Below are 19,001 nucleotides of genomic sequence, written 5' to 3'. Positions count from 1 at the left end.
CGTGGGCGTGCGTCGACCTCCCGACATTTTTTCCTGCTGCTGCTGCTGCTGCTGCTGCTCGCTTTGGCCTGGCACAGCAGGCTTTCCGCCACTGGAACTAATGGGACGTCTAAAGAACGAGCGAGAGCCTTTCAGTCGCGGGCAGAACAGGCGAAGAGACAGCTTCACACCCTCCTCCTCCGGAACACCCAACCTCGTCTCGACCTCCCTGCACGACCTCAAGGGCTCGGTGAACCGGCCCGTCTCCCGCCATGGCCTCCTCGGCTCCGGCTCCCCTAGTCCCGAGGCATCGGCATCGGCGGCGTCGTTATCGCCTCGGCCGCTGGTAGTTCCGGTCCCGACTCCGACCTCGGTCCCGGAGTCAGATTCGCCCGCTTCTGGATCTGGATCTGGATCCGGACCAACGCCACCCAGTCTCGCCCCGTCACCGCTCCCAGCACCCACACCCACGCCGGCGTCGGCGTCCCCCGCCGCGACCCTGATCCCCGATCACAGGGGCTGCCCCACGTGCGCGCTTCACCGGCTCCAGAGGAACCACACCTCGGTCTGGCACGCGCCCGGCGGGACGCGGAGCATCATACAGCTGGTCGTCCAGCATGCCCGGAGACCGTGGGAGCGGCCCACCCTCATGGACGAGATCAACATGCGCCGGGTGTGTTCGCTGGTGAACCAGTACGTCAACTGTACCACGAGCCAGCGCATCATGGCGTTGGAGCTTTGCGATGATTGCGAGGAGAGGTATCTCTTTGAGATGGACTGAAGGGGTATGTGCTCCGCACGGTTCTTGGTGATGTCTGCTGATGGATTAACCCAGGGATGCCAGAGAAACTCGGCTCATCATTGTATGGATGTTTGAATAATTGTTGTAGCGACTGTTGATACGAGGAGGAGTGCTTAGACATTTCCCCATCACATGCAAGAGTTGTCCGGCAAACTACTGGAGCGAGGCTTATGTCTTGGCGAGATTCGAGATATGGATATCTAGCCAGGCTTTTAAGAAGCAACCATCGTGGTTTTTCTCAAAATGATTGAGCCACGGCTAGCTTACCAACTTCTTTCCCAAGTTTGGTAGAGAAGTGGAGGCAATCAAGGACGGAGAAGGGAAGAAGGAGATTCAAGATACTACGACTAGTACTACTATTACTATTCTTGTTTCAGCTGCGTAATACAACGCAGCAAACCGAGTAACGATATCACCTCTTCTGACCACCGCGTGCCTTGACTCAGATGGCGAGATCTCCTATGACCTCCACATCTGAAACGACGCTGTTGTTGAAGGCGGCCACGTCTCGGAAGTATAGCTCCTTCGCCGTCTCCCCCTTCAACCCGCCGAAATGGAAGATCTGATGCGTGCGACCGACACCAGTTGTGATGGTGTTATCCCCATATCGCGAGTAGTTCGCAGTCCCGTTCCTCTCCGTATCGAGCAGGCTACCATCCCATTCCCCCGTGAACGCCTCTGCGCCGCTCGGAAACACCCCGTCACCCTTCACCTCCAGCTTCAGAGCTTGATCCAGCTGAGCCCACAGCGTCAGGTTCCCCGCAGGGAGATACTGTGTCGTGGTGTTGCAAAACAGCGGGTACGAGAAGCTCGTCTCGTAATCCCAGCCAGCGACCTCTGCCTTCTCCTTTCCCGTCGTGAGAAACGTGTTGATGCCTCCGTAACCATTCAAATACAAGCCGCCCACGTTGGAATACTCCAGGCTCTGAGACCACGTGGCTGTCCCGTTGCCTTTCTTCGTAACCAGGGTCGAGGTAATGCCAAAGTCCCTCTTCACGGACACCTTGTAGTCCAGAGTCTCGTTGTAACCGGTCGCGTTCCGCGTCAGCTTTTGCTCGAACGCGATCTTCGGCTCCGTCGTGACTGTTCCCAGGGTACCAGTCGTAACACTGCCCTCCTCATCGAGCCACAAGAAAACCTTGCCGACGAGATACCAGCTTCCTTCGGTCGTGTTCGATAACGCCGCCGTCGTCTCGCCATTGTCGACCAGACCGACGACCTTGATGCCGAAAGTATGTTCTTTCCCGTCGCAGAGCAGCGGCAACCACGGGCTGATGTCGATCTCATGGTCTCTCAAGTCGAACGCGTCGATCCCGACGATCGGCCTGTGAAGCTGCGGAACCACGCCTCCGGTGAATATGGTGGGGTAGGGCCAGTAGACGCCCGCCAGCATCCCGTCGATCGAGATCTGGACTTCCCGAAACGGGGAGTATCCCGGGTACGTCCCCGCGTCCGGCTCGAACGCGTCGACGGCCGATTGGGGCACGTTGCTCCACCAGAACTCGTCGTTTCCCTGCGCCTTCACGTTCGCCGAGAACACGGCGCGGTTCACGTTTCTCGGAAACGTCACCGACGCGGTGGCGTTCTCCTCGGGGTAGGTCCAGAAACTCGTGGTGGCGGGGCTCTTGCTCGCGGAGACCGGAATGATGAGATCTGCCGGCGGTGCTCCTCCTTGCGCGCCGCTCTTGAAGAAGGTCGCGGTGAAGGTGGAGTTCAGCAGTCCGGTGTAGACGTCCGTGATCACGTTGTCGAGCTGGAAGATGAGCGTATGCGGCTGCTTCCACAGGGACAGATACGGCGTGACGTCCTTCCTCCAGGTCCAGGTGATGCCGTTCGGTGTCGGCTCCGCGGTGGAGGTGGAAAAGATGTTGACGTTGTCGAGGTACACCGTTCCCCAGCGATCGAACTGGCGTCCCCTGACCTCGACGGTGAAGTTGATGACGACGTGATCGAAATCGAAGTCTGGCGGGGTGTATTCCCCCACGAAAGGCGAGCCGTAGCTGTTGGCGAACTGGTGCTCCATCAACGTCACCGTGACTGCCTTACCAGACGCAGACGGCTCGAGGACGGGCTGGGCGACTTGGAAGCATTCCAGCAACGGGGCACTCGTGAGTGAGGAGGGCATAGCGACCTCCATGTCGTACGCGAGCCTTCCCATCTTGGCCAGGCGATGCTCCTTGATCTCGCTCCGGGAGCTAACATATCGCGAGTCGGAACGGTCGTCGGATTGGACCTGTAAGACGGTGCCGCAGACCGACGTCACGAGTCCGACCACGAAGGCCGTGAGCAGACGACGCTGTCCTGCACTAGCCATTGTGAATACTGACGCGGGGAAGTGGGCGCCCTTGGCAACCAGAGATGTTGTTCTGGAGATGCGAGGAGTTTTATGAGGACATGGTGCGGGTGGCGGGTTGTACCGTCGCGGTTGTACACCACTTCACGGTTATTGTTATTATTCCTGGTCGAATACTTCAGGGGTAACACCGGATATCAAGGAGAATACCAAAGCTAACAGCAGCAAGGATAGGCCTAGAGATAGGCCTAGAGGTAGCGAGAAGTAGTTGCGAGGGAAAATAACCGTGGAGAACCGTACGGCACGGCACATGCGGAGATGAATGAAGCTCGCAAGATGAAATGCAGACGAAAAAGGCAGGTGACGTCCAGGGAAACGCTCGGGGGGCGATAAGGCGATAAGATAAGACGCCATCCCGGCAACGGCGCGATTGCGCGTAAGGTCTTTGATTGGCTCGGTTGTGATGGGGCCGCTTCGGGGCCGTCGGTGGGGTGTCGCCTGCCGAACACCTCTCTTTCAGTGTCAGTCGCACGCGCTGGAAAATGACGGAGAAAGAAAACAAGACAATAATATTTTTTTTTCTCAATTCATAATCACAACCTTACTCTCAAGAGATTTACCCATACTTACTCCACCTCGCGGCAGCTGCTGCGTCGGATTGCCCGTCGTTCCTATGAGACACCGACCGATCCGCCGCCCGGCTCCCGGGCCGCCAAGTCGGGATGGCTCCACGAACCCGGCGCCAAACAATGTTACTGCTCAATGCCTCTCAACACGAAACTCGGCAGCAGATCAAGCGCGAAGAAGCCGACACTTCGAGCTTTCCGCAACAGGTGACCCGGCAGAAGATCAAGCGCGAGGAGGTCGACGACGCCTTGAGCTTCCGCTCTCCTGAAGACGGGACTGAGCGGAAAGTCAAGTCCGAGGACCCCAAGCTCGAGGAAGTCGAGATCGAGGTCATCCAAGCCGTCACCGGAAATTCTTACGACAGAGTACGTATTCTACACCCACATTCACTAATCATCATTGCTGAACTGTTATCATCAGGGCCGGGTGTTTTTCAGGACGAAATGGCGCGGCGACAAGAAGGATTCCCAGGAGAACCAAGACTTTCTGCAGTCAGTTCAGGCTACATCCGCTGACAAGGCGCCGAGCTGATCCAACATAGGAGGAATGCACCAAACGAGCTTGCGAAGTACTTCCACAAGAGGAGCGCCTACAGAATCTATCATCCGCGCGACATCTTTGTGTTCCCGTTGGGCAGCTGGGACGACGACGTGAAAGAGTGCACCCTGTGGCGCAACCACCAGACCGGAGAGCTTCGAGTTGACTTGCGCTGGAAGACGGGACAGCTCAGCGAGCACGATCTGAAGACGGTCTACGTCAGGTGCCCTCAGAAGGTACGTGCTGGTATGGAATGACGCTGACTTGTAAGATGCTTAAATGCTACGAGAAAATGGCCACCTTTCCAAAAAGAAGGTTCACTCCCGCTACGGAATGACTGTTTAGAAGATGCCCTCCCCGGAGGATTTCGAGGTTGGTGCTGGACTTGGATGCCGAGATGGTGATTCAGATACTCGAGGGTCATTGGGAGAACTCGAAAGACGTCGATGGATACGCTGCAATCCGAGAGGTTGCGTTCGCTGTACCGCGATTGGGGAATCTACTTCCCTTTTCAGGAAATGCAGCGGTGATGTCTACCTGCGTTGATTGGTTGTCGCATTGAATCGGCATCAGGTATTGAATGGGATCAACCTTGCAGCCTCTCATGGCTCCTCGACAAGACCCAACTCTGGCACGGGTTCCGATTGAACTATGTTCCCCTCAACGAGGTTTGCGAGTTTACAGCCGCGTTAGGGTCCGTCATGCAGTTGGTGATCGGCCTCGGACTTGCGGCTGCTAGGACTTCGCAGACGCGAGCGGGAGAGGTAGTCGTGGGTGCTCTCGCCCTCGTTGGGCAATACATATGCTTTAAGAAGACTCGTGAGTATGGTGATGGAAATATCGGAACTTCCATACCGAGATAGGGAAAAGGGGGAAAAAAACTAATCAATGTGTATTACAAACGTACGCGCTGGATATTGTGTGTTTGTTCCTGCCAACACAGGTCTCAAAAAGCAAAAGCACATGGATGCTATGTCTTCATCGTCATCGCCGTACCTCATTTTTGGCTCCCATCCGTCTTCTTCTCGTCTCCTTCTGTTGTTCCTTCAGCATTTGTTGTCGCTTCGGAGTCGTCCTCGTGCTAGGCTTTCGTCAGTACATCTCTTCTAGCCAAACCCTCGTCTGAGACCAACGTACAGGGCTGATAAGGATCTCGGTGGTGACAGTGATCCCGGACAAGAAGCTACCGCCGGTAGGCTGGTGTTCCGTCTCATCCGCGTGGTCCGACTCTTCCTTGACGTTCGTAGTCCAGCATCGGGATCGCTCCTCCGCCGCCCGGGCGGCTCGTGCTTCGGGGGTGGGCATATCGGTGGTATCTGGATATCGTAGGCGCTAGTGATCATCAGCGTGACTCCTTTTGATTCGGCACAAGAAGAGCTTACAGGATGCTTCCACGTAGCTTGGGTTGCGATCTGGCGAGACAAGTTACCGGAAGTCAAGTCTCTCTCTGGCTGTCAGTGGCGATTTTGATGATGTTGTTGACAAGTTTTTCTAACTGCGCGCGAAGCTGCTCCACGAGTCCACGGGAACTCGATCGGCAATGGGCTTGGCCCCGGCCGGTCAATACCCTGGCAGATCGAACGCGCAGCGACCGCCGCGAGGTTCGTGTCTGAGCGGATGAAAAGGGAGAAGCCGCCTTCAACCACTTCCCACCTCGGCTCCATCGCCAAGTTACCGAAATGAGTCTCCAGTCTCGACCCCCTGATCAACGGCTCCAGACCCCCGCAAGTTGTCTCCCTGTCCTCCACTCAACTGCGTCGAAGCAGTGGATGGCATCGATCCCGGCCAACATTTTCCAACGGTTTCAACGGCCGCCCTGCGGGACCAGAACTTTTGCGGAGTTGAGGCTCCGTCGCGCTGGTTTCCAGCTGTCTGGTTGGCAGGTGAAAGAAATGGGGGCCATCACTTCCGGGCCCAGAGCCATGGGAGAGCGTCCATTGACGGCGGGTCGTTCTTTGTCTGGGAACCAACCGGAGATGATTGTTCACCGAACAAGCCATTCCCGAGACCGGGACGGTTCCGAATCTCCGGTGGAAGCCAGGGCATCCTGTGAAGTTCCGCAACTCCCCGACCAGCTTTTATATCCTGGCTTCGGACTATATCCTTGCCTTTCATATAAATTGCGTATGCTTGCCACGACAAACTGCCGTTGGTTATTTCTCACCTGAAACAAATCTATTCAGATCCCTCTTTGGGAAGCCAAAGCAACCTTTCAACGGACTTCTCTGCGTCGCAACTATTATGACAGAAAGTTTAAGCGACGAGCTCTACCAATGGTCCGCGAAAACGAGCTCAAATTTCTCAGGGTATCCAGTATTTGAAATCATACGCTATGACGGGATATCTTCACGTCAATTGAAATCACCTCAGGATCCATCGAGAGTATTACCTTCCAAGCCAATGCCACTGACAATACAGATATCACGAGAGTTTGAAAGCGATTAGAGGCCATTCATGGTTGAGAACAATGTTGGTTCCTTGGCCGGGTAGAGTTGCTTCAACTGTCGGGATGTGGACCTCGGGACTGTAGTGGGAGAACCTGGATGCGCATATGAGCTTCGATTCTTTCCGAATCAGTAAAACACCTGCCTTTGGTTGATTCTCGCCATCTCAACAGACTATCGTTGACATCAAACGTAAAGATCGATCACTTCGCATGCCCTCTGGCTGGGACTGGCTGCTTCCACCTGGTCTCTAGATTGCCAGCTTGCAGCGCACTAGAATCACGGGGCAGGGGTCGAAAACAGCGCATGAATTTGTCAGGGAAATGAGAAGCTAAGAAGCCATCGAGGGAAGGATCACAGTTGAGACAGTGAAGCGGGATAATTGAAATCAGACTGCACGGATGATTTTGGAACCAAAAGATGGACCAGACAAGGAAACTAATCAGACTACCGTTTATTGTCGATCAATTGTGCTGTTATGCAGGTTTACCCATTACCCGGGGGAGGTGGCAGCACAAGAGTCAAAGAAGTAATCCTCTCTCTCTACCTTGATGTGGCGGCAGCCATCAGGTCCAGCCGGGAGACCGGGCCGGACCGAGAGAGATCTACACCCGCGCTCCCGGGAGCAGAGATGATCGACCAATCAGAACCTTGAAATCCTGCCTATTTCTTTGTCTAGCTCGAGGTCTGGATCTGATTTTAGGTCGCGTCGTTTTGATGGCTCCTCTCGAAATGTCGTTGTTTGAATATCGCAAAGTATTCATGGTGAGAACGACTTGTAAACTCCATGGATATCTGGCGTTGATCATACGCAAGGCCTCGTCATTGATAGTTATATGAGCGATGATCGCACCATTCCGACGACATCACTGTATTTCCCCTTCTCCCTTTGTCCCGTGCTGTGGTCGGACTTCGTAGCCTTAGTGGGGTCGTTCTTCTCCCTTGCCGTATCAGGACTCAAAGTAACTTCATCCTGCGTTATTTCAATTAGACATACTTCAGGTCTAAACAGATATATTTACCCACTTTGCTCGTTGAAGGTCTGGGGCTTTGCGCTCCGTCGGCGTCGCCAGCTTTCGCTTTCTCCATGATAAGACTCGAACGTCTTTGCGTAGGTGGCCTGCCTGGAGAGAAGATCGCCACGACGGGAAATTCGATGAATTTTCTATATTAAGGAATGGATCTTTGTAGAAGTATGTTAGATTTTGAGGAAGCTGGAAGGTATACGGTATTTGCAAAAAGATTGGCAGTTGAGCTTGGGTCTGTCTGGCGTAACCTACTCATTTTATACCACGACCGGGCCACAAGATGCATGCAAACGTGTGTCGACCGTAAAGTGGTCCTGCGGTACCCAAGTATGCATCTAGATCCTGATGTCTTCAAGCTCTCAACACACCTGTTAGTGGTGATCCGTCTCATCTTGGACAAGAGGACGTGTGGAGATACAGGCGGCCACTTCCGGTGTCGTCTCAGATCACTTTCACTACCTAGTTGCAAGAACGCAAGGATGAACCATGAACGAAATGATCATAGCGGGGAGATGTCTCTGAGCCGAATTAGTTGGAAAGAATCCGTCAGCTGCCAAGACATCTGGCCGGTACTTGTATGACCGTCAGAGGGGTTGTCTCAAGGCTGATGATCATACAGTGAACAGAGTCTAGGGGAAACACGGAATGAAGACAGGCGTGCCTCAAGGGCTCACATAAACAAGAATATACGCGGTAGCCTCACCTTCTTAAAGTTGTTGCAGCGCACCAAGTTGCTTGCTTTTCATGCAAGTTCATGATCCAAGTTCCAAGTAATCAAAACATCACTTGCTGCCAACTGCATACAATAGCCTTGCCATTTCGACAGTCCAAATTGTGGCTTTTTGGGAGCCTAGTTCTCACGAATTCTGGTGTGCCTTCCAATCTGCTGGTGTCAAACGTCCAGCCCAGCCTACGAGCTGCATGCCCAAGAAGGACCGTCTGACGGTAGACCAAGACATTTTGTAACAGAATGTCTGACTTGATATCAATTCCAAGCTTTCCAGTGTGTTTGGCCAGTAATCAGCCAAAAAATGTCAAACTCTCAGAGTATACCTTTCAGAAACACACAGGGTTTTGTGCACCGTCGAAGCCTTTCGATTGAGGCTGGTTGCAAAGCCGGAGAAGTCAAATCACAAGACATACTCCACCACTGCTCCAAAATGAGAAGAAAGTCTGTCATTTGACAAGCATCCGTCGATATTATTGGACCAAGACCATGCCGTAAAGAAGATCCCGAGAGCCTTGCCCAAGTTTACACCACGTCCAAGCTAAACTCCTGCGGCCCTAAACATGTGGCAAGATCTTTCTAGCGCTCCAATCAACCCAATTTTCAACCCCTTGGAGTTGTGTTCCATGGCCTGATTATGTCTTCATCGAAGCGGAGATGGCAGTTGAAGAGGATTTGCTCTCATAGCCAAGCCAAATTAGCCTTTCACTGTCTCATGTGTCTCGACTCCACGTATTGTTATCTCATTTCTCCCTGGTTAGCACTCATGTCACTTGGCTTATGCGACTATTGACGTAGTACATGGGAAGTTGAGACGTCATCAAAGAAGAGAAGGTGGCGGAGCAATGGAGGGAACCCTTGGAATTACCCTACATGATGAAAACTCTGCCCTGAGGGAGAAAGGATATCCATCTCTCTCCAGAGGTCCTCTTCGCCCATAAATTCTGAAGGAGATCGATACCCCTGAGGATGTTCTCAAAGCCACTACGTTCATAAAAGCTCTTCAAAACATTGGCGAAGAATAGTTTGTGTTCTTCCAGTATGGAGTCCGACGCTGCAACGAAGGTCGCCCAGATGAGGACTTGTCTACCAGGAGACTCTGTCGGGAATGACTCCAAGGTTTCTTTGAAGCGGCGCACTCGGCATATTGAATCCGAGTCTCTACTAGCAGAGTTTATCCTCGAGGAGTCTGCTTGTCGGAGATAGATATCATAAGACTGTTGGATGAGATCAGCGAGAATCGAGACCGTTGATGAATGTTCAGGTTTCCACTGTGACTGTGAGCAGTCTCTCAGACACTCGAATGCCTGATTAATCTGTGTTTGAGAACTGAGCGTTGCAATGCCGGCTTCTTCGCTGAGCAGCGGTGCTGCGTAAACTCGCATTCTGCAGACGATTCAGTTAACAGGTTCTCAAAGAAGTTTAAAAGACACGAGTATGGGGATCTACTCACTTGTGTACTTGACGAAGGATGAAAGTGGCTATTTCGTCACCTCCCAGACTATCTTCTCCACCGATGGCCTCAAGTGCGGACTCAAGTAGGCGGAAAAGGACGGGAAAATCGTCCAATCCGGTGACCATCGTTGCAACGAGGAGAATTAGTATGCTCAGCAGAGTGGAGAGCATCCCTGAATAGCTGCTAGCTTCGATGCTTCTTCGTCGGAGATTTTCGATTGTATGGGAGTACAAGCGCATGGCCTCTAGACGAGTATTCGAGGATGTATGGTGCCAGAAATTGCACTCAGGCGCTGGCAAGGATGATGCATAGCGGTAGTTCCGTGCCGGGTTTTGCTTTGAAGCTCGCCGTTTGCCAGCATGAAATGACGAGACGGCAAGAACAGCTTTGAGTACGAGATCATCTGTAAGCGCAAGAGGGAGTATCATGTGGCGCCATCCGTTATGTTGGCCGTCAATCGCTACCATCTCTATCGCGATGTGATCGGAAACTGATATGGTGGCGAAGTCAGTCAAGTATCACAGATATTGAAACCCTGAAACTCCCATAAATCGACTAATTACTCACAGTGAGATACTAATTCCATCTTCCAAGAGGGAAGTTTGCTGGCCGATGGTTGCATGAGGAGCCGTGCTTCCAAACCCAGAAATGAGACTGTTGCATGACCCGTGTGCACTTCCTGTGACTGAGAAGAAACAATCCTACCCTCACGGTCTGGGCAGGTTGCTACATGTCTAGATGTTCGAGATTGACAAGTGACCTGGCCATGCAGATTGTTCGAGTGCTGGTTAGTTGTATGGTTTGAAACGATCGACCATGCTACTGCGTCGGACTGGCTTTGAGACTTCGTACTATCCGAGGGTACTGGAAATGCAAGATGACCTGGGTTGTTTTTCTCGACATTTGCCGGATCAGATTCAGCCCGTCTATCCATGATCAACTCCGTGAGCAATGGCCAGAGTTTCATTTGGATCCATCACATACCTCTCATAGACTTCCTGGATAGATTTGCCTTTCCAAAATCCCCGCACAGCAACACCTTCACTGAACCGGTGCCGGATGCCCAGACCACTGCATTTCAAACCCTTGTCACGGCATTTTTGACAACATGGTTCGGTACGATCGCAGCTGATCCGACGTTTTGAGCACTCGAAGCATCCTAAGCCCCTCCTTATTAGCTAGGCCACGATCCATTTCAATGCGATTCTGAGTGAGAGTTGAGAACAAACCTCTGGTCTTGGGTCGGTATGGTCTAACTTTCCGAGGCATTCTGAGAACATCTCTTGTGCAGATTGCGTCTTCCTGCCGTTGATGATAAATAAGGCTCCGATACGACCGACCGAGATAAGAAACTTGGATGAGACCATGAAGTCTGGACTCGTCGGCAGCTTGACGTTAGTGGGGACGTGCTACGGATATCATGTGGACATCCTGCATGCACTATGCCTAGTTAGAAAGGTCAAAAGAGACCACCGATCTCGGCATCCCGGATGTCCTCCCAGCGTTCTACCCCGCTCCATGCCGGTATCTCTAGGTTCTTGCCTGCACCAATTCGCTTGCAGCAATCGTAAAAGATACGAAGATCAAATAATCTAGAGGCATTTCAAGTGCTTCTATCTTGTTGCTTTTATACTAAGAACTGATTTTGGGCTTAAGGTTGATGCTGTGAGCTGGAAAACCAGTAGTTTCGATGGCTTGTGACCCCAGAAGCCCGGAGCTTAATTTCATGCCCACTGACATACGCTCGATCCCAGAGGACTACAATGCCATGCGATGTGATCTTGGCTGTAATCAGACATCTCGAAGCTACGCGTCGTAGCCTTTGAGAAAGATCAGCTTCAAGTTGGTGAACCGAGGCATCGGGAAACCCGACCTGATATAAGATACAGCACGCTCGCGCTGGCGGGGTTGAAACTTGCAAGAACGTTTGGAATCGGAAGATCAAAGGTGCAATTTCCACTGAACTACCAAACGTAGCCTGCCTATGTATGACCCCAGTGCTTGTTGTCCCCAAGGATAAGAAATCGCTTAGTTATCAAAAGAATCCAAATCAGGACATGGACCGACCGGCCCAACTCGCCTCCACTCGTTGCGCCATCGCTTGTTGAGTTGTTCGACTTCCTCGAAATATCGTAAACGAATGGGAAGGAGTTCGTGATACTCCGTTCTCCAGAGGTCTTCCACCTTTGACCGACACTCTGTCTCGTTTCGTGCGATGTTCCATCTAGGAAGGCCACATTGACATTCCAGGAAACCTTTCTCGCGGCAGCGGACATCCGGCTTCAACTTTCCCGCCTTGTAGTCTTTCCAAACGGCTCGCTTCTTGTTGTCGAAGTCGCGCGTGATTTCATTCTCTTTGGATTCCCACTTGTCCCCTACCTTGGAGAGAAGGTCTTTCGTCCGCTGATTAACAGCCCGTTTCTCGTCTAGGAAAGAGTTGAGAATTTTGAGAATTTTGCGGTCAAGAAACATCGTCTCCTGCCTGCGATCACTCTGGCAGGGAGTCGTCTCATGAGTCTTTGTAACCATGGCTGAAATGGCTTGGATGGTAAGTCATGCGTGGTGTTGATGATGATGAGTTTTCGTTGATCAGGTCTGCTGTAGTTTTGAACTTCTACGAATGCAAATATGCTAAGATATGATTGTGATGGGTAAATATGCAACACTTCTGGGATGGGATTTTAGAAGCTTTTGTAGGTGGTAACGCCGGTGACTCACAAGAGGACCTAGCATGCATCCTTATGCACTGCCACGATATCAACCAACTAAGTGGTAAGATTACACCATACTGAAAGCACACTAAAACTGACCATTGTCTTTAGTTATCCGTTGAAGTTGGTCCAGTATGTTGAAGATCAGGTTATTATTCAAATGTGCTAAAGGTATCAGGGATAACTTAGACCGCCTGGCTATGGCTTTGTCCTCTTGCTCTTGATTGTCCCGAGGGCAGGGAAATAGTTGGATTGATTGTTGATGGGTATCTTTCAATATTATTCCGGCTTTCATTTTCTCTTCCTTTCCTCCTCTCACTAAAACTCAACCATACTTTCTGGCCATTTTTCTAGCATCTATGTAATAGCGATTGCAACACTTTGCGAACCATTGTTTCCCACCTTCCTTGTTAAATTTACGTGGACTTGAAAACACTTTATAGACGACTCAAGCACTTTATGTGATGTCTTGTTACTCCAGCAATGAGCGTTACTCAGGGAGAAGGCGCAACAGACCAAGCCAGAGGCGCACCTGCCTCTGTATTCCACCCTCCGCTCTTTCCTTCCAATGTTGCTACCTTCTCACGGAATTCTGCAGAAGAGAAAACTTTTCACAAACGTTTTTTTGCCTTGCCTCTCATAAACCTTTGAGAGACTCGGAGGCGACATCGTCATTGTTCGCACAAGTTTCCCTACTCATTTCTCGCCAAACACAAACAAAACACCTCTTGGTATTCGCGGGTCCGGCGATTGCAGTAGTGTCAAAAATCATCAACCGGAAGCCGAAACGTTCGCGTCATGGGATCATCCTCTCCGGCCTTCGCGCATCATGCTCCGAGCCAGGCTGGCGCATCCAGCTCACCGACTAACATTCGCCCACTCTATCTCCATCCCGGCAGTACCCATCAAGCTGAGTCCGATACTTCTGAGCAGTCGCAGAAGCCCAGGATCATCCACTACGATCACTCAAACCGTTCGTTCCGTGCAGAGGGCTCCATAGGTACGGATGCGTTTGGCCACTCTCTCCCCTTGCTCCTTGTTTGTAGCTTGTCCCTGCTAACGTCGCTTCGAAGTCTCAGAGCGCCCCGACCATGCGGAGAAGATGGTGGAAGAGAAAACCAAGATCGAGATCATCGACGTTGAGGGCTACAGACCTCATTCGGACGACTCGACCCCCAGCCCGAGCCCCAATGTCAAAGCCAAAGACGCCAAGAAGCGGAAGCTGAGAGACTTCCTCGAGCGCACACCAACTTCGAAGGCTTTTGCTCACTACGAGGCGAAGCAACTTCAAGACTGTCACCGGCGCACCCTGAAGTCTGAAGCTGAAGTCGAAACCAGCGCGGACGCGTACCCTCGTCGTCCATTTTCAGGAACGGACTTCAACCTCCCAGGCGCAACACAGGAGTCGGCAACGCAGGAGTCACACGTCGCGCCATCCCCAATCGAACTTCACGCCGCAGAAGTGGATATTCAGCTTGGAGACCTCACCGAAATCGCCGCCCGCATCGCCGTGGCGTCTCAGCACATTCGCGAGTCCCATGAACAGCTCGCTGACGCGTACGATCGGAAGACCGAAGTCGAGCTCGAGATGGACGAGCTTCGAATCAAAATTCACCGATCTTGGGAGAACATCCAAGCCAGACAAGCGGACCCCCGAGACCACGATGCCTGGGAAGCTGCTCAAGCCTCGTCCGACGACAGCCAAAGCTTCGCCAACATCGAGGCGAAGCTGAGAGACCTTACCCGCAAGAAGCGGTTGATCGAGATCGAGATCAACGATCGGGAGACGAAGAGACAGAAGATTGAGGAGGCTGTTGCTGCGTTTATCTCACCCAAGGGTTCTGTGGAGTTGGAGAATCTGGAGGAAGTTGCCGATGCATATGTGCCTCCGGCAACTGGCTTGTAAGGCGTATGGGCGTGGGATGATGTTTTTTGCTAGGAATCTGGACTCTGTGGTTTGATGTACTGCACTTTCTCAGACTATGCGCGCTACCATACTTGCTCAATGAAAGAAAACAATGAAAAGAAAGGAATATGCCTGATAATGTCATGAAATACTCCACAAGCCGAAGTCGAAATGCCCCTAAGGCTGCGCAGATTGGTTTGCGACCGCTGCATCTACCTCCTCCTCTCCTGACTATTTGAAGCAGAAGCTGTAAGAATTTTGAATTATTTCAAAGTTGAATAAGACTCTTAAGCACATACATACTCTGCTCATTCATGAGGCTGCCATTAGCAGAGGTCCACTACTTACTTCACGTTTGATGAAGACCACCAGCCCAACGTCATCTTCCAACAAATGCAATACGCCGCGCAATACAATGCAGCCACCCTTATAATCTGGTCAATATCTCGCCATACCCAACGAGTACACATTTATTTAGAACCTCTGATTTGAGATGTCATCTTCCAAACAGGTGGCCCGGGGCACAAAGGCAACCCTTTCACTTTTTCGGCTCTGAAATCTCTAGAGTGACGGCCGTTGATTGCTTTTTGAAAACCGATTAGTTTGTCCTCACACCACGTACCTCTCATTTCTGCCATCCCACCCCACCTGCCAGTCCCTGCCGCCTCGCCCGGAGCCTCAATCTGTTCCCTCCTGGACTTTTCCTTTCTCTTCATTGCAGATTTTTCCTGGATTCGCCAAAGCGTCGCTCTCTAGCATCCTGCTGCTCATTTTCCATGAACCCAGCGCTGTCTGCTGGGATGGCGATGGATTCCTCCGCGCCGTCCGACGGGGATTCCGAGCGAAATCGATCATCCCTCAAAAGTTCTATAGAGATGCCGGTTTTCGAGGGCATCCATGATACCCATCACGATAAAAGATCAGCTGGAATCTACCCATGGTCTCTTCCTGCGACTGAAAGCATGACTACAACGAGACCTTCTCAGATACGTCAAGACCGGTTAGCAACCAATCGATCTTGTCTTCACTTCTTCACGCTCCCACTAACGACTTAACTCACAGAAATTTCCAGAGCGACATCGATATTTTCAACGAACCTCAGGCAAACGACCCTGTACCCGACGAAACTTCGAGGGTCAATGCGGATTCACAACGCAACTGCGACCCCTCCAACCCTCTTTACATTCATGATGATGACCTCTACCTGCCGTCCGTAGGTCATATTCCAGCCAATCTCGGCCCCGGGGCATCAATCTGCCTCGATATCGACGACTTCGAGAGTCCACGGGCCGACGAAGCCGAAGAACTTCTGAAGGAAGACCGACTCCAACAATACCGGACTGCTATACGCCAGCTTAACGACCCCCATGAGTGCCTTACAGGTGACACCATCGATGTCTTGCAAAAGATTTTGAAGGACGATACCGAAAAGACTGGAATCTCGACAGCTCACACTTTGTTGATGCATCCTTTATGGCTCAGGGTAGAGGCATTGCCCGCCAATTTCCCAAGGGCCGCTTCGACAGCCCATCGCATCCTGGCGGTCATGCACCACGAGGATCCCAAACACTGGACAGTCGGCGAAATAAACCTGCTCGAGTCAACCTTCAAGCACTACGACTCAATGAACAGCGAATTAATCTCCATTCAGGTCGAGGAACGGGTTCTCCCGTGGCTGAATGGTATGACTGGCAGGGACTTCACATGGCATCAGGTGGTAAGTTGAAGCACTGCCCAGTGAATTTCGGCTGGTCGACTTGACTGACGTTGGCTGCGCAGCCTTCCCCCCGCCAGTTGGACGGGAGTAGCTGTGGCGTTCACGTCCTCGTGACGCTCGGTTTTCTTCTCGATGGCAAAGTCCCTCACGATGTAGCTGGGGCAGACGCAAACAGAAAAGTACTGCTGCGCTTGGCCGCCAACGCATTCCATTTGGAGTTTCCTGGCAAGGCGGCTAGCTTGGAAGAAGAAGAGCCCGATAACGTAGGACCTGATACAACTGTCGGTTCGCCTTACGACCTGGGATACCCCAAGATTCCTGGGAATACAGAAGTCATTCTTGTGGAGAGTCCTTGCCCTAGTCCTTTACACGAGTCGCGCTCAGCAACACACATGCAACCAGAGGCACCCAGCACGCAGAGTACGGTCATGGAGATAGATGAACTAGAGAATCGGGAGGAATACGGACATGACTCTGGCGCTGCTGTCACAAAAGGACATGAGCTCGAGATCCACGAGCTTCTATCACGTCAGAGCTATGCCATCTCACCAAGCCATCGCAGACGCGCGTATATTGAGGTTGCGGACACAGATTGACGAGGCCCCTGGCACGAGGAGAGTCAAGAGATTCGGATAACAAACGATGAGCCGGAAATAGCAGCAATAATGTTGTCATTGAGGACCAGCTCAGTCAGTGTCGTGGAACTTGAAGGTCTAGTCATAAAGATGCAAGTTGTTTGGGAGGATTAGAACAAAGAAGAGGACACCACATGTGCAATAATACCCTCAATTTTTGCCTGTGTCATACACGATTCCACAGCAAATGCAATACGCCGCGCAATACAATGCAGCCACCCTTATAATCTGGTTATAGATATCTCGCCATACCCAACGAGTACACATTTAACATTCAATATTCAGAAAAGTTTCTTAATAAGCTTCCAGGCTGCTATGGAACTGCTGCAGAATTTAGCCCTACTCAAGGTAACGGCTGAGAACCTTAAGAAGGAGAGGACCTTGCGGAGACAGGCCAGACTGTCCCTACTTGAGGAGGCCCTTGTGCCGGCTGGACAAGGATGATCATCCCACATCTTCATCCCCATCATTCATCCCCATCATTAACACGATTCCACAGTTATTATGCCTAGTCGAATACTTCGCTAGTAATAATGACGGATAATAAGCTCAATGCTAGAGCTACCAGCAGCGAGAGCAACCGTAGAGGTAGTGACGGAGTACTTGCAAAGGAAAAATACCCATCGAGGACTGTTGTTATTAGGAGAGTTGAGTCTACTTTATGTCCTCGTCTTCGTCTCTGCCCACCATATAGTCTTCGTCCCTCTTTATCTCTTCCTTCTCTGTTCGATTTTGCTGCGGGATGTCCGGTGTTTGCGCGAAAGTTTGTGGTACAAGCATCGCATGGTGAACCGTTTTTCTTGCATTAACCCCATCTGGGACTGCTAGATATCTAGGCTGTAACTTTCGCAGGGCTAAGCAAAACCTTTAGTCGACATTCGATCACACCTCCAACGGAATCAGTGACTCACCTCTGACGTCCGGATTCGGTCCATAGTATCTGGGCTCCATCACGGGGAGCTTTCGAATATATATCGGTGGCCGTAGATATACAACCCTCGGAGCTTTTGAACTTGAATTCCGGAACTGATGTTGCCTTTTATTTTGATATTCTGCTGGGGCCATTACATGAATAAACTCCATTTGTTTTGAGGGTTGCTTGCGTCTCGTCATAGTTTTTACCGCGAACGTTGACACAGAACTTGCTGGTACAAACGAAGGCTTGAGAGGCCGGGAAACACCCTGTTTATATCACTTGGGTAGCTTGAAACGATACAGGCAGAAACGAACGAATAAGCCGAGCTTATCATTCCTTCAACCGATGAGTCTCGTCGTGCGGCATTATAAATCCAACCCAACCCACCAGTTCCCAGTGGCTCCCACCATGACGAACGCAACTACTATCAAAAGAAGTAATAGTTTGGTCTCAACCTATAAGAACAGCCAGTAAAGTGCAACCCTGGCCACTTGACTCTGAACGAAGGATTCTCCGTGCTGATGTCAGCATGCTCAGATGCCGAGGGCTTGCTTCCATCATTACCCAAACAAGCATGAATTCCCCATCACTGCCCCTCTGGGCCGCTAAAAGACGGGAATCTCGTGTCAGATCCCGCCTTGGCACGCAGTCAGCGGTGCGATGAAGGAATATGTGCCCGGATTCGGTCTTACACTGGGAAGGCGAAGACAAGAATGCGAGAGACCGGTTCGTCGCTTATGGCGCCGGATTTTGCTACAGAGCGGGTTTAAGAATCCCTTTCCTGGCCAATTGAGTCTGACCTTTAGGAACTTGTGTTGCAAGACATGGCTGCATCACCTCGTCGTATCGTCGAACTTGTCGCGTTTTACCCACATCAGGAAGTTTGCCGCATTACATGGTGTGATGAGGCAACAATTGCGATCTTTCCTTTGCCTGTGGCGTTTTTGAGTGTATCCCTTCCCGCTCTCTGCGAGTTGACTTGGTATTAGTAGTAACTCAAGCACATATGATTTCAAAATCTGCACAACCCTCTTTTCATTTGGTTCAAGTTCGGAAAATTGCTGGATTGAGTAGACAGCGGTATCGCAAGTTCAATTAGAGGAAGGATTTAGGAGGGAGTGACGCTGAAAGCCTTGCTTGTATCTATGGTCACGAAACATGAACACGTATCATCCACATCAAGCTCCTGCATCGGGCTAGAATGGTCTTCAACCGCGATCTAT

At 51.4% G+C, this 19,001-nt stretch overlaps 5 protein-coding genes across 5 annotated transcripts; 3 read left to right on the top strand and 2 right to left on the bottom strand.

Moving 5' to 3' along the window:
- Nucleotides 1-100: 100 nt before the first annotated feature.
- CkaCkLH20_12834 (uncharacterized protein) lies at nucleotides 101-760 on the top strand (the record flags this gene model as incomplete). The annotated part of the gene is made up of 1 exon (XM_038895546.1): nucleotides 101-760. The coding sequence occupies one exon, from the start codon at nucleotides 101-103 to the stop codon at nucleotides 758-760; it is 660 nt and encodes a 219-aa protein (XP_038739108.1).
- A 463-nt stretch (nucleotides 761-1,223) lies between these two features.
- Nucleotides 1,224-3,095, bottom strand: CkaCkLH20_12833 (uncharacterized protein; the record flags this gene model as incomplete). Its single annotated transcript, XM_038895545.1, has 1 exon — nucleotides 1,224-3,095. The coding sequence occupies one exon, from the start codon at nucleotides 3,093-3,095 to the stop codon at nucleotides 1,224-1,226; it is 1,872 nt and encodes a 623-aa protein (XP_038739107.1).
- Nucleotides 3,096-3,823: 728 nt separating this feature from the next.
- Nucleotides 3,824-4,495, top strand: CkaCkLH20_12832 (uncharacterized protein; the record flags this gene model as incomplete). Its single annotated transcript, XM_038895544.1, has 3 exons — nucleotides 3,824-4,066; nucleotides 4,122-4,192; nucleotides 4,243-4,495. 3 exons carry the CDS (start codon nucleotides 3,824-3,826, stop codon nucleotides 4,493-4,495), a joined length of 567 nt encoding a protein of 188 aa, XP_038739106.1.
- Nucleotides 4,496-5,235: 740 nt separating this feature from the next.
- CkaCkLH20_12831 (uncharacterized protein) lies at nucleotides 5,236-5,543 on the bottom strand (the record flags this gene model as incomplete). Its single annotated transcript, XM_038895543.1, has 2 exons — nucleotides 5,236-5,319; nucleotides 5,376-5,543. The coding sequence occupies 2 exons, from the start codon at nucleotides 5,541-5,543 to the stop codon at nucleotides 5,236-5,238; spliced, it is 252 nt and encodes an 83-aa protein (XP_038739105.1).
- Nucleotides 5,544-13,402: 7,859 nt separating this feature from the next.
- CkaCkLH20_12830 (uncharacterized protein) lies at nucleotides 13,403-16,823 on the top strand (the record flags this gene model as incomplete). The annotated part of the gene is made up of 4 exons (XM_038895542.1): nucleotides 13,403-13,604; nucleotides 13,678-14,506; nucleotides 15,573-16,227; nucleotides 16,290-16,823. The coding sequence occupies 4 exons, from the start codon at nucleotides 13,403-13,405 to the stop codon at nucleotides 16,821-16,823; spliced, it is 2,220 nt and encodes a 739-aa protein (XP_038739104.1).
- Nucleotides 16,824-19,001: the final 2,178 nt, after the last annotated feature.

Source organism: Colletotrichum karsti (assembly GCF_011947395.1).
Source record: "Colletotrichum karsti strain CkLH20 chromosome Unknown Scaffold66, whole genome shotgun sequence".
In the NCBI taxonomy this organism is placed as follows: Eukaryota; Fungi; Ascomycota; class Sordariomycetes; order Glomerellales; family Glomerellaceae; genus Colletotrichum; species Colletotrichum karsti.
This window is presented reverse-complemented; position numbering and strand designations above follow the sequence as displayed.